This window comes from Erinaceus europaeus, chromosome 17, assembly GCF_950295315.1.
Source record: "Erinaceus europaeus chromosome 17, mEriEur2.1, whole genome shotgun sequence".
NCBI lineage: Eukaryota > Metazoa > Chordata > Mammalia > Eulipotyphla > Erinaceidae > Erinaceus > Erinaceus europaeus.
Window position 1 is genome coordinate 13,576,224 of NC_080178.1, and position 13,304 is coordinate 13,589,527.

At 36.9% G+C, this 13,304-nt stretch overlaps 1 protein-coding gene and 1 pseudogene across 1 annotated transcript; both read left to right on the forward strand.

Annotated features, from left to right (window-relative positions):
* The first annotated feature begins 544 nt into the window (after nt 1–544).
* Nucleotides 545–4,790, forward strand: LOC103110002 (olfactory receptor 4C45-like). Its single transcript, XM_007519143.3, has 2 exons — nt 545–1,444; nt 4,773–4,790. Exons 1-2 carry the CDS (start codon nt 548–550, stop codon nt 4,788–4,790), a joined length of 915 nt encoding a protein of 304 aa, XP_007519205.2. The 5' UTR covers nt 545–547.
* A 3,551-nt stretch (nt 4,791–8,341) lies between these two features.
* Nucleotides 8,342–9,283, forward strand: LOC103110003 (olfactory receptor 4C45-like; annotated as a pseudogene).
* The last annotated feature ends 4,021 nt before the right edge of the window (nt 9,284–13,304 follow it).

A 13,304-nucleotide genomic window follows, 5' to 3' on the forward strand; every position in this document is an offset into this window, starting at 1 on the left:
ACCTTCTATCCCAAAGTCCTTTGCTTTGATACAGTGCATCATTTCCAGTCCTACAAATAATTTTCAGGATTTGAAGAGGCAAACTCCACCCACAGCTCAGTCACGATCTGAGTTTGCATGTTTATTCTATGACAGAAAACAACTAGTGCGGCTATATTAAATGCCAACTCGTTCATATCTCTTACACAGTTGCCTTTTATAGAATGTTGAATTCATTTCCCTATAATCATGATAATATGTAGAAATATATATAAAATAATTACTATTGTTTAAAGCTCAAAAGTAAAACAGACATCTGTAATTCGATTTGCACAATAGCACACTGATATTATTGTGGTACTTATAAGGTATTGTCAACTGTTCAATTAATATGAATAAGGAGAAATTTAACCTGCAACTCTTCTTTCCATGTGTCTTCATAATGACACAGATGAGTGATAGGTGCCTGTCTAGTGGAGAATTTGAGAACTAAATCAAAAGCATTGTCATTCAGAAATGCTATGATCTTTCCAGGTGGACCACAGGCTTACAGCATAAGGTAGAAAGGATGAACAATGTCACTGAATTCATCCTCCTTGGTTTGACCCAGAATCCAGATCTGCAAAAACTCTTGCTGCCTGTACTTTTTCTTGTCTACCTGTTGACACTGACAAGTAACCTGCTCATTTCAGTCACTGTCTTCATCAGTCCATCCCTGAGTTCGCCCATGTACATTTTTCTCTCCTACTTGTCCATCATAGACGCTTTCTACACTTCAACTATGATACCCAAAATGATCTTCGACTTGATCAGCAAAAGGAACACCATGTCATTCAATGGATGCATGACACAGCTCTTTACAGAGCATTTCTTTGGAGGAATTGAGATTACCTTGCTTGTTATCATGGCCTTTGACCGTTATGTAGCCATCTGTAAGCCCTTGCACTACATGACCATTATGAGGAGGAATGTGTGTGCTCTTCTAATGGGACTGACTGTGGTTTCAGGGTTTCTTCATGGAGGAATCCAAGTTTTGTTCACAGTTAAGCTACCATTCTGTGGTCCCAATGTCATTGACCACTTTACATGTGACTTAGTACCTCTTCTGACTCTAGCCTGTACAGATATGCACATATTAGGACCCTTGATAGCTGCCAACAGTGGGTCAATGTGTTTACTTATTTTTCCCATGTTGATTTCTTCCTATATTATCATCCTGTACTCCCTGAGGAATCATAGCACTGCTGGGCGTCAGAAAGCCCTTTCTACCTGTGCATCTCAAATCATCGTGGTCATCTGTTTCTTTTTGCCTTGTATATATTTGTATGTAAGACCCACAGCCATCTACACCAGTGACAAAGCTGTGAGTGTGTTTTATACCTTAGTATACCCTATGTTGAATCCTCTAATCTACACCCTCAGAAATGCAGAGGTAAAAAACGCTATGAAGAAGCTGTGGGGACAAGTAATGAAAAAGAAAGAGAAATAAATCCTGCAATTGGATTATTTAGACAAAAAAAAAAAACTAGCAATGATTTATAAAATATGTATGCCTCTCCTTTGTTGATTGAAGTTGAATCAGTCTACTATGTTACCTGGGTCAATTTTTAAGAAAATAAATATTGTGGTGCAGTTGAAAAATCTACTGATCTACAGTGAGTACTGTGTCAGAGGTCTACGGCCACTTTAGGAGCTCTGCAAATGTTATACTGCTTCCGTCAATAATAAGACATGAATATAACCCAAAGGAAACATGGGTCAGAGTAATAGCTACAGCAATGCTATCACACAATATAATGTTTAATATTATTAAGATGAAAAGAACTCATAAGAACAAAAGGACAGTGTCTGCAATTGTCAAATATTTCCCTGATCTAATAGCATTTATGAACACTTTATGCCCAGCACTACAGTAAGAAAAAAAGTTATCCAATGAGAAAAATAAAGTTTATTTTTAAAAGATAATAGAAAATAATCAAAAAGTACTTCCAAAATTACTTTTATCAACGTTATTTTTCTAATATTCCTATGTCTGAGAGCTTTATAAATGTTTTCCCATCGAGCAATTAAAAAGAAGTGGTCCCCCCTTCTCTTAAATATTCTGGAACAGTCTGAGGAGAATTGGTGTTAGTTCTTCTTTAAAAGCCTTATAGGATCCATTTGTAAAACCATCTGTACCTGGACTTTTATTCTTTGGGAGTTTTTTTTTTAATTTCTTTGTTGGGGGATTAATGGTTTATAGTCAACAGTAAAATACAATAGTTTGTACATGCATAACACTTCCCAGTTTTACACATAACAATAAAACTCCCACTAGGTCCTCCTCTGACATGATCATGTTCTGGGACCTGAGCCCCAGCCCAGAATCTTTTACTTTGGTGCAACTCCAACTCCAGTCCAAGTTCTGCTAAGTGTTTTCCCTTCTGATCTTGTTTTTCAACTTCCACCTATGAGTGAGATCATACCATATTCCTCCTTTTGTTTCTGAATTATCTCACTTAACATGATATCATTCCTTCAAGCTCCATCCAAGATGGGGTGAAAAAGTCACGCCATTTTTAATAGCAGAGTAGTATTTCATTATCTATATATATAATACATACTTACAACTTACTCAACCACTCACCTGTTGTTGGACACTTGGGTTGTGTCCAGATTTTTGGCTATTACAAATTGTACTGCTATGAACATAAGTATACAGAAATCTTTTTGGACAGGTGTGTTTGGTTCTTTGGGATATATCCCCAGGAGAGGAATTGCAGGGCCATAGAGGAGGTCCACATCTAGCTTTCTGAGAGTTCTCCAGACTGCTCTCCACAGTGGTTGGACCAATTTACATTCCCACCAGCAGTGAAGGAGTGTTCCTTTGTTAGGCGGTTTTTGAGTACAGATTCAATTTCTATATAGGTGATTAGCCTATTTAAGCTTTCAACTTCTCAAGTTAAGCTGGGCAAGCAATACAGTTTTCAGAATTCAATGATTTCATTTAGATTGTCTAGTTTGCACAGAGGTGAACATAAAATCCTCATAATTCTTTGATCTCCTAACCCATCTTCAGTTGTTATTTCACCTATCTCATTTTTAACTGCAATTATCAAAGCTTTCTCCATATCTCTCTCTCTCTCCCTCTCCCCATCTTCTCTCTCTCATTTTTCTCCAAGTAGTTTTTAAACTTCTCTTTTGATTTGTTAGGTGGTCCAGATGCTATTCAGTAGTGTATTGTTTAGTCCCCATATTTTGAAGGATTTCTTTTTTTTTTTTTTTCTTCTTGAGACTGATTTCAAGCAACACAGCTTGATGGTCAAAAAAAATGCTTCTTATGATCTCAATGTTCACATATTTATGAAGGCTGTCTTTGTGTCCCAACACATGGTCAGTCTTTGAGAATGTTCCATGTACACTTGAAAATAAAGTATATTCTTTTCTTTTGGGATACAAAGTTATATATATATATGTGTGTGTGTGTAGTTCATTTTATCTATGACTTCATTTAAGGCATCTGTTTTCTTTTTCTGTTCTAATGATCTATTTCTTGCTGTGAGTAGAGTATTAATGTTGCCTACTATTATCAAAGGGTTAAATTGTTATTTCTCAAATAACCCTAACATTCTGTCTTGTCAGTAGGAAAGCCAATCATATTTCATAGCTCACTTAATTTCATCCTATAAAATATGAATAGAACAGCAAATATATGTAATTCACACCACTTTCTATATATAATGAAAGATTCACTTAAGAAATGTTGAGGGGGTCAGGCGGTGGCGCAGTGGGTTAAGCGCATGTGGCGCAAAGCGCAAGGACCGGCATAAGGATCCTGGTTTGAGCCCCTGGCTCCCCACCTGCAGGGGAGTCGCTTCACAGGCGGTAAAGCAGGTCTGCAGGTGTCTATCTTTCTCTCCCCCTGTCTTCCCCTCCTCTCTCCATTTCTCTCTGTCCTATCCAACAACGAATTGCATCAACAAGGGCAATAATAATAACCACAACGAAGTTACAACAAGGGCAACAAAAGGGGGGAAAAAATGGCCTCCAGGAGCGGTGGATTCATGGTGCAGGCACCGAGCCCAGCAATAACCCTGGAGGAAAAAAAAAAAAAAAGAAATGTTGAGACACTTTCAGAGAATTTTGCACCAGTATATGTCCCAATCCAGTGAGGTTAGGGGCAGAGTGATTGTCAGAGTCATGTTAATCCATAGCCAAGAAAACGGTTGCTAAGTGAATGAATGGTATTTGATGAACTGTTATACAGATTGCTCCTTAGAATTCTGAAGATTAAAAAAAAAAAAAAAAACACCTGGGATGGGACACAGAATTCTGGTGGTGGGAACTGTATGGAATTATATCCCTATTATTTTACAATCTTGTAAATTATTATTAACTCACTATTTAAAATAAAAAAAACTCCACATGTATCTATCACAATATTCATGTGCATTTCTGACAGAATATCACTAGTATAGGTATAGTAAACTCTTCCATCTTTTACAGTTTGCTTTCTGTTTAATATTTATTTATTTATTGGACAGATATATTTATTCATTTACCCATTTATCCATTTATTTATTTATTTATTTATTTATTGAGTGGTGGGAGAGAGGGAGAGAGAGAGAGACACTTGCAGCCCTGCTTCAACACTCATGACGCTTTCCCCCTGCAGGTAGGGACCAGAGGCTTGAACCTGGGTCCTTGCAGAATGTGATGTGTGCAAGGTACGCCACTGTCTGGCTGCTAAGTTTGCTCTTACAGAATATTAAGTAAATCTATCTATGCAAAAAGGTACCAATGTATAAAAACAGTTACAAAGTAATATTTAGTATAAAAATTGCCCCTTCAAATTAAAAACAGCCAAAGGCACATGTTTCAGGTTCAAAACTTTAAGGGTAACTGTAACTCAAATATTAATAGCACATGACTATTATTGTGGCATTTGTAAGGTGTTATCACTGTTCAATTAATATGAGCAAGGAGAATTTTTTGTCATCACCAGAGCTCCACTGCTCCAGGATGACTTTTTCAGAAAGAGGCAGAGATAAAGAGGCAGAGAGAGTGAAAGAGACCACAGCACCAAAGCTTCCTTCAATGCTGTGAGGGCCAGACTCTTATCTGGGTCACTCACATGGCAAAGCAATGCACTATCTAAGTGAGTTCTTTTGTCATCTCAACAAAGATTAACCTTCCACTCTTCCTTACAATAATCTTCAAAATGACCCAGGTTACTGGAATATGTAGCACTAGCAACCCCAAAGGCCTGGCATTGAAATATTTTAGTATTAAATTGAAAACATTATCATTCAAAGATTCTACAATCTTTCCAAGTGGACTTACTCACAAGGCAAGATGAAAGAATGGAAAGACAGGATGAGCAATGTAACCAGATTCACCCTACTTGGTGTGACCCAGAATCCAGCCCTGCAAAAACTCTTCTCGGATTGTTTCACATCTACTCGTTGACGATGACAAATAACCCACTCACCTCAGTCACCATCCTCATCAGTCCATCCCTCACTTTGCTCCTGTACTTATTTCTCTCCTGTCTGTCCCTCAGAGATGCTTTCTACTCTACTTCCAGAATACAAAAAAAAAAATGTTCTTTGACTTGACCTCTAAAAAGAAAATCATACAACTCAGTGGATGCATGATCCAACTCTTTGCTAAACATTTCTTTGGTGGGTGTGAGATCACTTTGTTAGTCATCATGGAATATGGCTAAAGTAGACTTCCTACTTTTGCCAACATGGAGACCCCAAATCTCATGCTATATTCTTACCTTTAGGTACCTTATTATTAAACAATTTGTTCTGGAAGTTGGAAGTCACAGGCATTTTGATGGTGGGTATAGCAGTTGTGTACACACATAGGTGCGAAACTATACACCTGAGATCTTGTGATTTTTAATAACAATGTTAAATCAATAATGAAAAATTACTAATAGTCAAATTTATAAAATTGGACAGAGAACTTCAAAGAATGTTCTACTGGTGTGAACATTCGCACAACACTGTGATTGAATTAAATTTGCTGAACTACAAATTTTATAATGGTTAAAATGGTAAATATATATATATATATTTAAAAACAAAAAGTATCAAAGTAAAGGATCAGACTGTATGTAAAATGGTAGCAAAAGAAGTAATTCTGATTAGATTTCCAATCAGTTCTTTTTAAAAACATTTATTCATTCATTCATTCATTCATTTGGATAGAAACATAAATGGTGGGGAGAGAGAGAAAGAGAGAAAGAGAGAGATACTTGCAGCACTGCTTCACCTCTTGTAAAGCAACCTATCCACAGGTAGGAACAGGGGCTTGAACCCAGGTCCTTAAACATAATAATGTTTGTAATCAACTGAGTGTGCCATTGCCTGGCTTCTACTCAACTCTTAATTACCTCAGAAATTGAAAGAGAGAAGATTATAAGGAAAACTCCTTTTATACTGTTTCCATTCTCTTCCTATGTGTGTCTTTGTACATGAAAACTTGTTTCTTTTCCTGTGGCTATTGAGAAATTAATATTTCTATGATTCTTCAGCTACTCTATATTTAGTAGCTAGAACCCCTACAAAGTCTCCTCAGTCAGTTACTAATAAAAAATACTACAGTCTCTCAGAATAGTGTGACTTGTAAGTTTGACATTTGACATTTCTAGTCTCAAGATAGCCATCCTATTTAGAACTTTTTTTCACAGAAGTGCATCTTTTACTCTGATCTGTGCCTAAAATCTACCCATGGTATATTCTAGATGCACCAATGTCAAAATGAACAAAACCCTATAATGGAACTTTAGAATTTGGCCAATTTCATTTATATTCAGTGAAACTGTTTTGTATTTATATTGTGTTCTTTGAACTTTCCTCTATAAATTAATTTTGATAAAACGCTATGAAATACCAATAGAAAATATCTGTAATCTTGTCCAAGGATGTCTTATCTTATAAATACAAGAACTTATAACTTTGCGGTTAAAGCTAAAAAAAATTCAGATACTGGGTTTTTCAAAAACTAAAATGACCTTTCCTTATATTTAGTGACGTCAAGAGAGCATGATCTGAACTTCTGTGTTCACAGGTTTTTGAACCAAAAAAACAAACAAACAAACAAAAAAACCTGTGTTGGTATACTTCTAAATTCTGCTTATAAGACCTTCTGTTTTGATCATCACATTAGGTTCCCTTGTATTACTTACAACGTGGTCTATTTACATAATCACTGTTTTACCTGGGTCCCGCCCTGCCTGCAGAGTATTGGTTTAATCCCCACTGGTTAGATGGAAGATTTCTATGTTCTGTTCGAGCTCTTTTTTTGCTCCCCCCCCCCAATCATTTCCTTTCCCTTACCACTTCCAGTGAGTGAAAAGATGCATAAAAGGCGATGTATCTGATACTGCAAGATAAACAAGATACTGCTTCCCAGCTCAGCCATGAGTCCCTGGTCGTCTGTCTCCTGCCCGTGAAGCAGGAGACAGAACTGGGACCGGCAAACCTGTACTTAATGGGTTTCCGAAAGTATTCAGAAAAGTAAAGGAAACAAAGAAAGGAAATCTTAGGATCTTTTGTAACATCAACATGTGCTATCAAAAATCAATATACTGATGATTCATATCCTTGTAAACTTTCATTCTTTGTAAACATCAGCACTGAAAAGTGTTTCATGAATCTTAATGGATTAAACATATTGTGAAAAGCAAAGCTTTCATATCTTGGGTGAGCTGATATTACTATCTTATCAATAAGGAAGTTGGGAAAATTTCATGATCCATTTAACTTCATTTTATAAGATGTGATTAGAATGATAGATGTCTTTCACATAGTCATTCTACAGGTGGTGGGTGAAAGGCCAACTGTGTAAAAATTAACATCAGAAATATTGAGTGGAGACACAGAACTTTGGTGGAACTATATCCCTGTAATTTATAATCTTATAACCCACTATCAAACCACTAATTTGAAAAAAGGTAAAATAAAAAGACAGAAAGAAAATTCACAGAATTTTGCAGTTATAGATGACTAAACGCAATGAGTTGAAAAAGTACATAATCATTGTTATTGTTGGAACTTATCCTGCAAAAAAAAAAAAAAAATGAAAGTCAGCCAGGACCACATAATTAAAGGTCAAAAATTTGAAAGTTAATTTTAACTCAACTTTCATAGTAACTCTGCTGTTATTGTCATGCTTAAAAGATAGTCACATTGATTAAGTAATATGAACAAGGAAAAATTTAACCCTCCACTCTGTCTTATAATAACTTTCCAGATGGCACAAGCTAGTGAAAGGCATCTAACAATTCCAATCATTTGACAGTGGGATCATATTAGCATTAAACTAAAAGCAATGTCACTCAGAAATTCTGTGATCCTTCTAGGTGGACCTCATGCTAACTATCTAAGTTGGATCAATGGAAAAGATGAACAATGTAGCCAAATTCACCTTACTTGGTCTGACCCAAAATCCATACTTGCAGAACTTCTTGCTTCCAGTACTTATAATTACCTACTTGATGACACAGGTAACCTAGTCATCTCTATCATCATCTTCATCAGCCCAGCCCTGAGAGCTCCCATGTACTTTTTTCTCTCCTATTTGTCCATCATAGATGCTTTCTTTTCTTCTTCCATTGTACCCAAAATGATATTTGACTTGGCCTCTGGAAAAAACACCATACCCTTCACTAATTGCATGATTCAGCTCTTTGCTGTGCATTTCTTTGGTGGGTGTGAAATCATCTTGTTAGTTGTCATGGCCTATGGCCGCTATGTAGCCATCTGTAGGGCCTTGCACTGCATGACCATCATGAGGTAGAATGTGTGTGCCCTTCGGGCGGGGCTGGCTGTGGTTTCAGGGTTTCTTCATGGAGGAATCCAAGTTTTATTCATAATTCAGTTACCATTCTGTGGCCCTTATGTTATTGACCACTTCATGTGTGATTTAATACCAATCCTGTACAGATAGTCACATATTGGGACCCCTGATTGCTTCCAACAGTGGGTCCATGTGCTTAGTTATTTTTTTCATGTTGATTGCTTCCTATATTATAATCCTATACTCCCTGAGGAATCATAGCTCTGAAGGGCATCGCAAAGCCCAATCTACCTGTGCCTCTCATGTCACTGTGGTCATTTTTTTCTTCGTACCTTGTATATATTTGTACCTAAGACCCATGACCTCTTTCCCCATTGACAAAGCTGTGGGTGTCTTTTACACCCTAGTAACTCCCATGTTTAACCCTTTAATCTACACCCTCAGAAATGCAGAGGTGAAAAATTTCATGAAGAAATTCTGGGTCCAAGTAATGAAAAGTAAAGAAAAATAAACCTTTTCATTGAAGTATTTTGGGGGGAAAAAATCTGGTGATATGTATAGAAATATGTTCCTCTTCCTAACAGATTGAAGTTGGAACAGCCTCCATGATGAATTTTTTTTCAAGAGACTACATATTGTGACAAGATTGACAAATTTACCGAAGTACTGTACACAGTTAGTGGAGTTTATGGTTATTTAGGAACCTCCCAAGTGCTTTTATGTCTTCTAAAATGAGAAAATGGGTATAATGAAAATTTGACCTGGATCAGAGTAATTGTTATGACAATGTTGCAACAAATATAATGCTTAATATTTTTATGAAGGAAAGGACTTGTAAGAAGGAAACTATTAAAAGTCACGATGATCATATGTAACCCTGATTCAATAATAATATTTGTGAACACTCTATACTCAGCACTATACCTGGAATGATCTTCTATATAAAATAATAAGAATATATATGAACAATATAAAACAGTAAGAAAACTTCAGAAATATCATTATAATATTATTTTCCTAATCTTAGTAAGTTTGAGAGAATTATAAATATTCTGCCTCCACAGCAAGAAAAAATATTTTTACACATCACTATACATGGAGGACACCATTTGCACACAAAGGTACTTCCTTAAAATTATATGTCCACCTATCACTGCAGTATGCAATAATCTAAGAGCAATGTAGAAGAGTTGTATAGCATTAAAAAATAATGTAATGGGGGTCGAGTGGTAGCACAGCGGGTTAAGCGCACGTGGCGCAAAGTACAAGGACCGGTGTAAGGATCTCGGTTAGAGCCCTGGCTCCCCAACTGAGGGGAGTCACTTCACAGGCGGTGAAGCAGGTCTGAAGGTGTCTCTCTTTCTCTCACTCTCTCTGTCTTCCCCTCCTCTCTCCATTTCTCTCTGTCCTATCCGACAACATCAACAACAACAACCATTACTACAACAACAGTAAAACAACAAGGGCAACAAAAGGGAAAATAAATTAAAATTAATAAAAAATTTAAAATAATAATAATAATGGAAAGGCAGGGGAAAAAATCTTTGTTCAAGTTGGGTTTTTAGACATAGATAAAATTAAAGAAGATTCTGAAGACAGCTGTTAGAAAAGACTAGCAGTGAGATAAAAACAAGTCTTAGTCTTGGATATGGAAACAGATTAAAAATTGGAATGAGAGAAAATTCCCCATGTCGTGAATGTACTGAAATGTTAGGACTTCTGGAAACAGTCAGATGCTTTAACATCAGAAACAGAGCTTTAGATCAAATAGATTTGATTTCTCTTCTATCTTACTTCTAGCTTTAGTTAACCTTACATATGTAAGCAAGCTACTTCACCTCTTTGCCTATATTTTTCAATCTGTAGGACAGAAATAACATTACATGTAATCATTCAATGACTTTGTAAAATAGTGAGCTGAAAATCAGTAAAAATTGCTTAGACACTGCAGCCTTCAGAGATGTTACTGTGCAAGGAGCCTGAAGACTGTACTTCCTGACAAGTGAACAAGACTGCTCAACCCTGGCCCTCCAACAACTCTGATCAAGGGAGGATAAAAATCGCTCCCAGCATCACTTCCAATATGGCAAAAGTATTACCCACTTATAAGTTGGGACAGAAAAATGGTGAATTAGTACCACAGATAGGACACTTAATGGAACCATCCACATCTCACTATTTCTCTGTAGCTGCAAATGAAGGAGATAGTCTCACCTAGAAAATCACTCATTTCCTTTGCCATGAATATGACCCTGGGTTCAAGCCTAGCCCCCATGGCTCTAGGGAAAGCTTTGGCAGTGTTGTTTCTCCTCTGTCTCTGTCTCTCTTTTTATATCTGAAATAAAGCTGATCCAGAGAAGTGGTGACCAAAAATAGAGTAAAATAAAATAAGGAAATAAGGGAAATAGTAAACCAACTGTTGGAGGCTAGAACAGTATTTATGCAAAAGTGCTTACTAATGATAAATCCTGTCCCTTCTGTTTCTCCAGAAAAAGTAAGACAAAGGAAAACCTAGAGTAAGAGACCAAAAAACCAAGCACTGTGCTGAGCTTATGACACCCTAGGAAGAGCTCAGAAAAGTTTTCAGAAAGAGATTTCCCTCACAGGGACTCAAATTCCATGTGAGGTTGACAGTTCAGGATTTGGTATCAGGTTAGAACTCATATTCTAGAAAAGCTTTTTCAACAAATAGATGTTTTGCCATAATTTGATGCCTGTAATCACCTTATGATCAAATACAAACAACATTTTTAATGCAATTTAGCTTATAAAAGTTAAGTTATAGTTCTCCCAACGACAGAAAGAAATAGAATACTATGAAGGAGGAATGGCAACTGGGGATGCCGTGGCAATGATGATGATGTGGTAGTGATGAAAGCTCATGATTATTGAACATGTTTTTTTGGATGAAATGCAAAGTGCTCATTTGATGTATTGTGGAGGAAGTAAATTTACAAGCAAATTTCTTTGTCTTGATAAGCCTAAAGCTTTGAGGTTTTCCTGTGTCCAAAACATGGCATTATTTTTACATGGTGACATTACCTATAGGTTAGCGTGAATAGAAATCCAGCTAATGCTAGTCTGGGTGTTTTTTTTAAATATTTATTTATTTATTCCCTTTTGTTGCCCTTATTGTAGTTATTATTGATGTCACTGTTGTTGGATAAGACAGAGAGAAATCGAGAGGAGGGGAAGACAGAGAGGGAGAGAGAAAGACAGACACCTGCAGACCTGCTTCACCACCTGTGAAGCGACTCCCCTGCAAGTGGGGAGTCGGGGGCTCTAACCGGGATCCTTACGCCAGTCCTTGCACTTTGCGCCACGTGCGCTTAACCCACTGCACTATACCACCCGACTCCCAATCTGGGTGTTTATTTGGCTTTTTCATTTGTATGTTTGTAGCATGGAATGTGCTGTATCTTCATTTTGTCCTTTTTTCCCCCTGAAGTTAAGTATATGCAATAATCACCACTTCACTAATTAAGAAAACAATGGTTGGAGAGGTCTATTATATTGTTCTAGATCAATTAGTTAATTTTTGTGTTGGGGGAGGGAGAGGTTAACTGGGATCTTTTCCAACTGTCTCCTGCTTAAATTCATCATGGGGCCTCTTAAAAGAATTGCAAGATAACACTCCATAATAGGTAGGTAGGTTCCAAACTTCTTTTATTAAGTTATAAGGTAGACATAGTGCAGAAGTGAAGTTAGAATGAAGAGAAAACTGAGGGGATAGGGGCCCCATGGGTCTAGAAAGCTCCCAAAAGGTTTCTCTGTGTGAACCCTCCCTTCCTTTTAAACTCTATCCACATTATACCTGGGCCAGATTCCCCTTGGCCTGCTGAAATCGCTAGGTGTGTATCCTTACCAAAACTCCTCTCATGGTGTGTATCCTCTGTGCTCTCTTCTCACTTCCCATGTGAGCAACATTCTTGTACCCTCGTTTCCATTTCCCATGTGTACAAACTCGTGCAGCAACGTGTCTGTGTTGCCAGATTTTCCCTATCTGTTGCCTGACCTCAACATTTGGATGAATCAAAATTCAAATATGACTCAATTTAACCTTTATGCCTTTCCAAACCCAGTTGGCTTTCCCCTAAGAGACAACAAACCAAATTTCTGATATGTTTTCCTTTTTTTTTTTTTTGGCATTCTTTTCTTGAAAGCTTTTTGATCTTCATTGTTTAAACCAATTTGAGGGTGGACTTCCCTTCATAGCAAGATCACTTACTTGATTTTAAAGTATACTTCTGGCTGTCTCTATCCAGTAATTTTTTTTATTTATTTAAGAAAGGAGACATTGGCAAAATCATAGGATAGGAGGGGTACAACTCCACACAGTTCCCACCACCCGATCTCCATATCCCATCCCATCCCCAGATAGCTTTCCCATAAAAATAATTTTTAAAAATTTTAAGTACTAAGGATTAGAGAAACATTCTGTGACTGAGGTTGATAGAAAAGTCACAAAAATAATTTTGAAGACAGAATTAAAGACATTGCTTCTATTTCTGGCCTTGAACTTCAAAGTATCA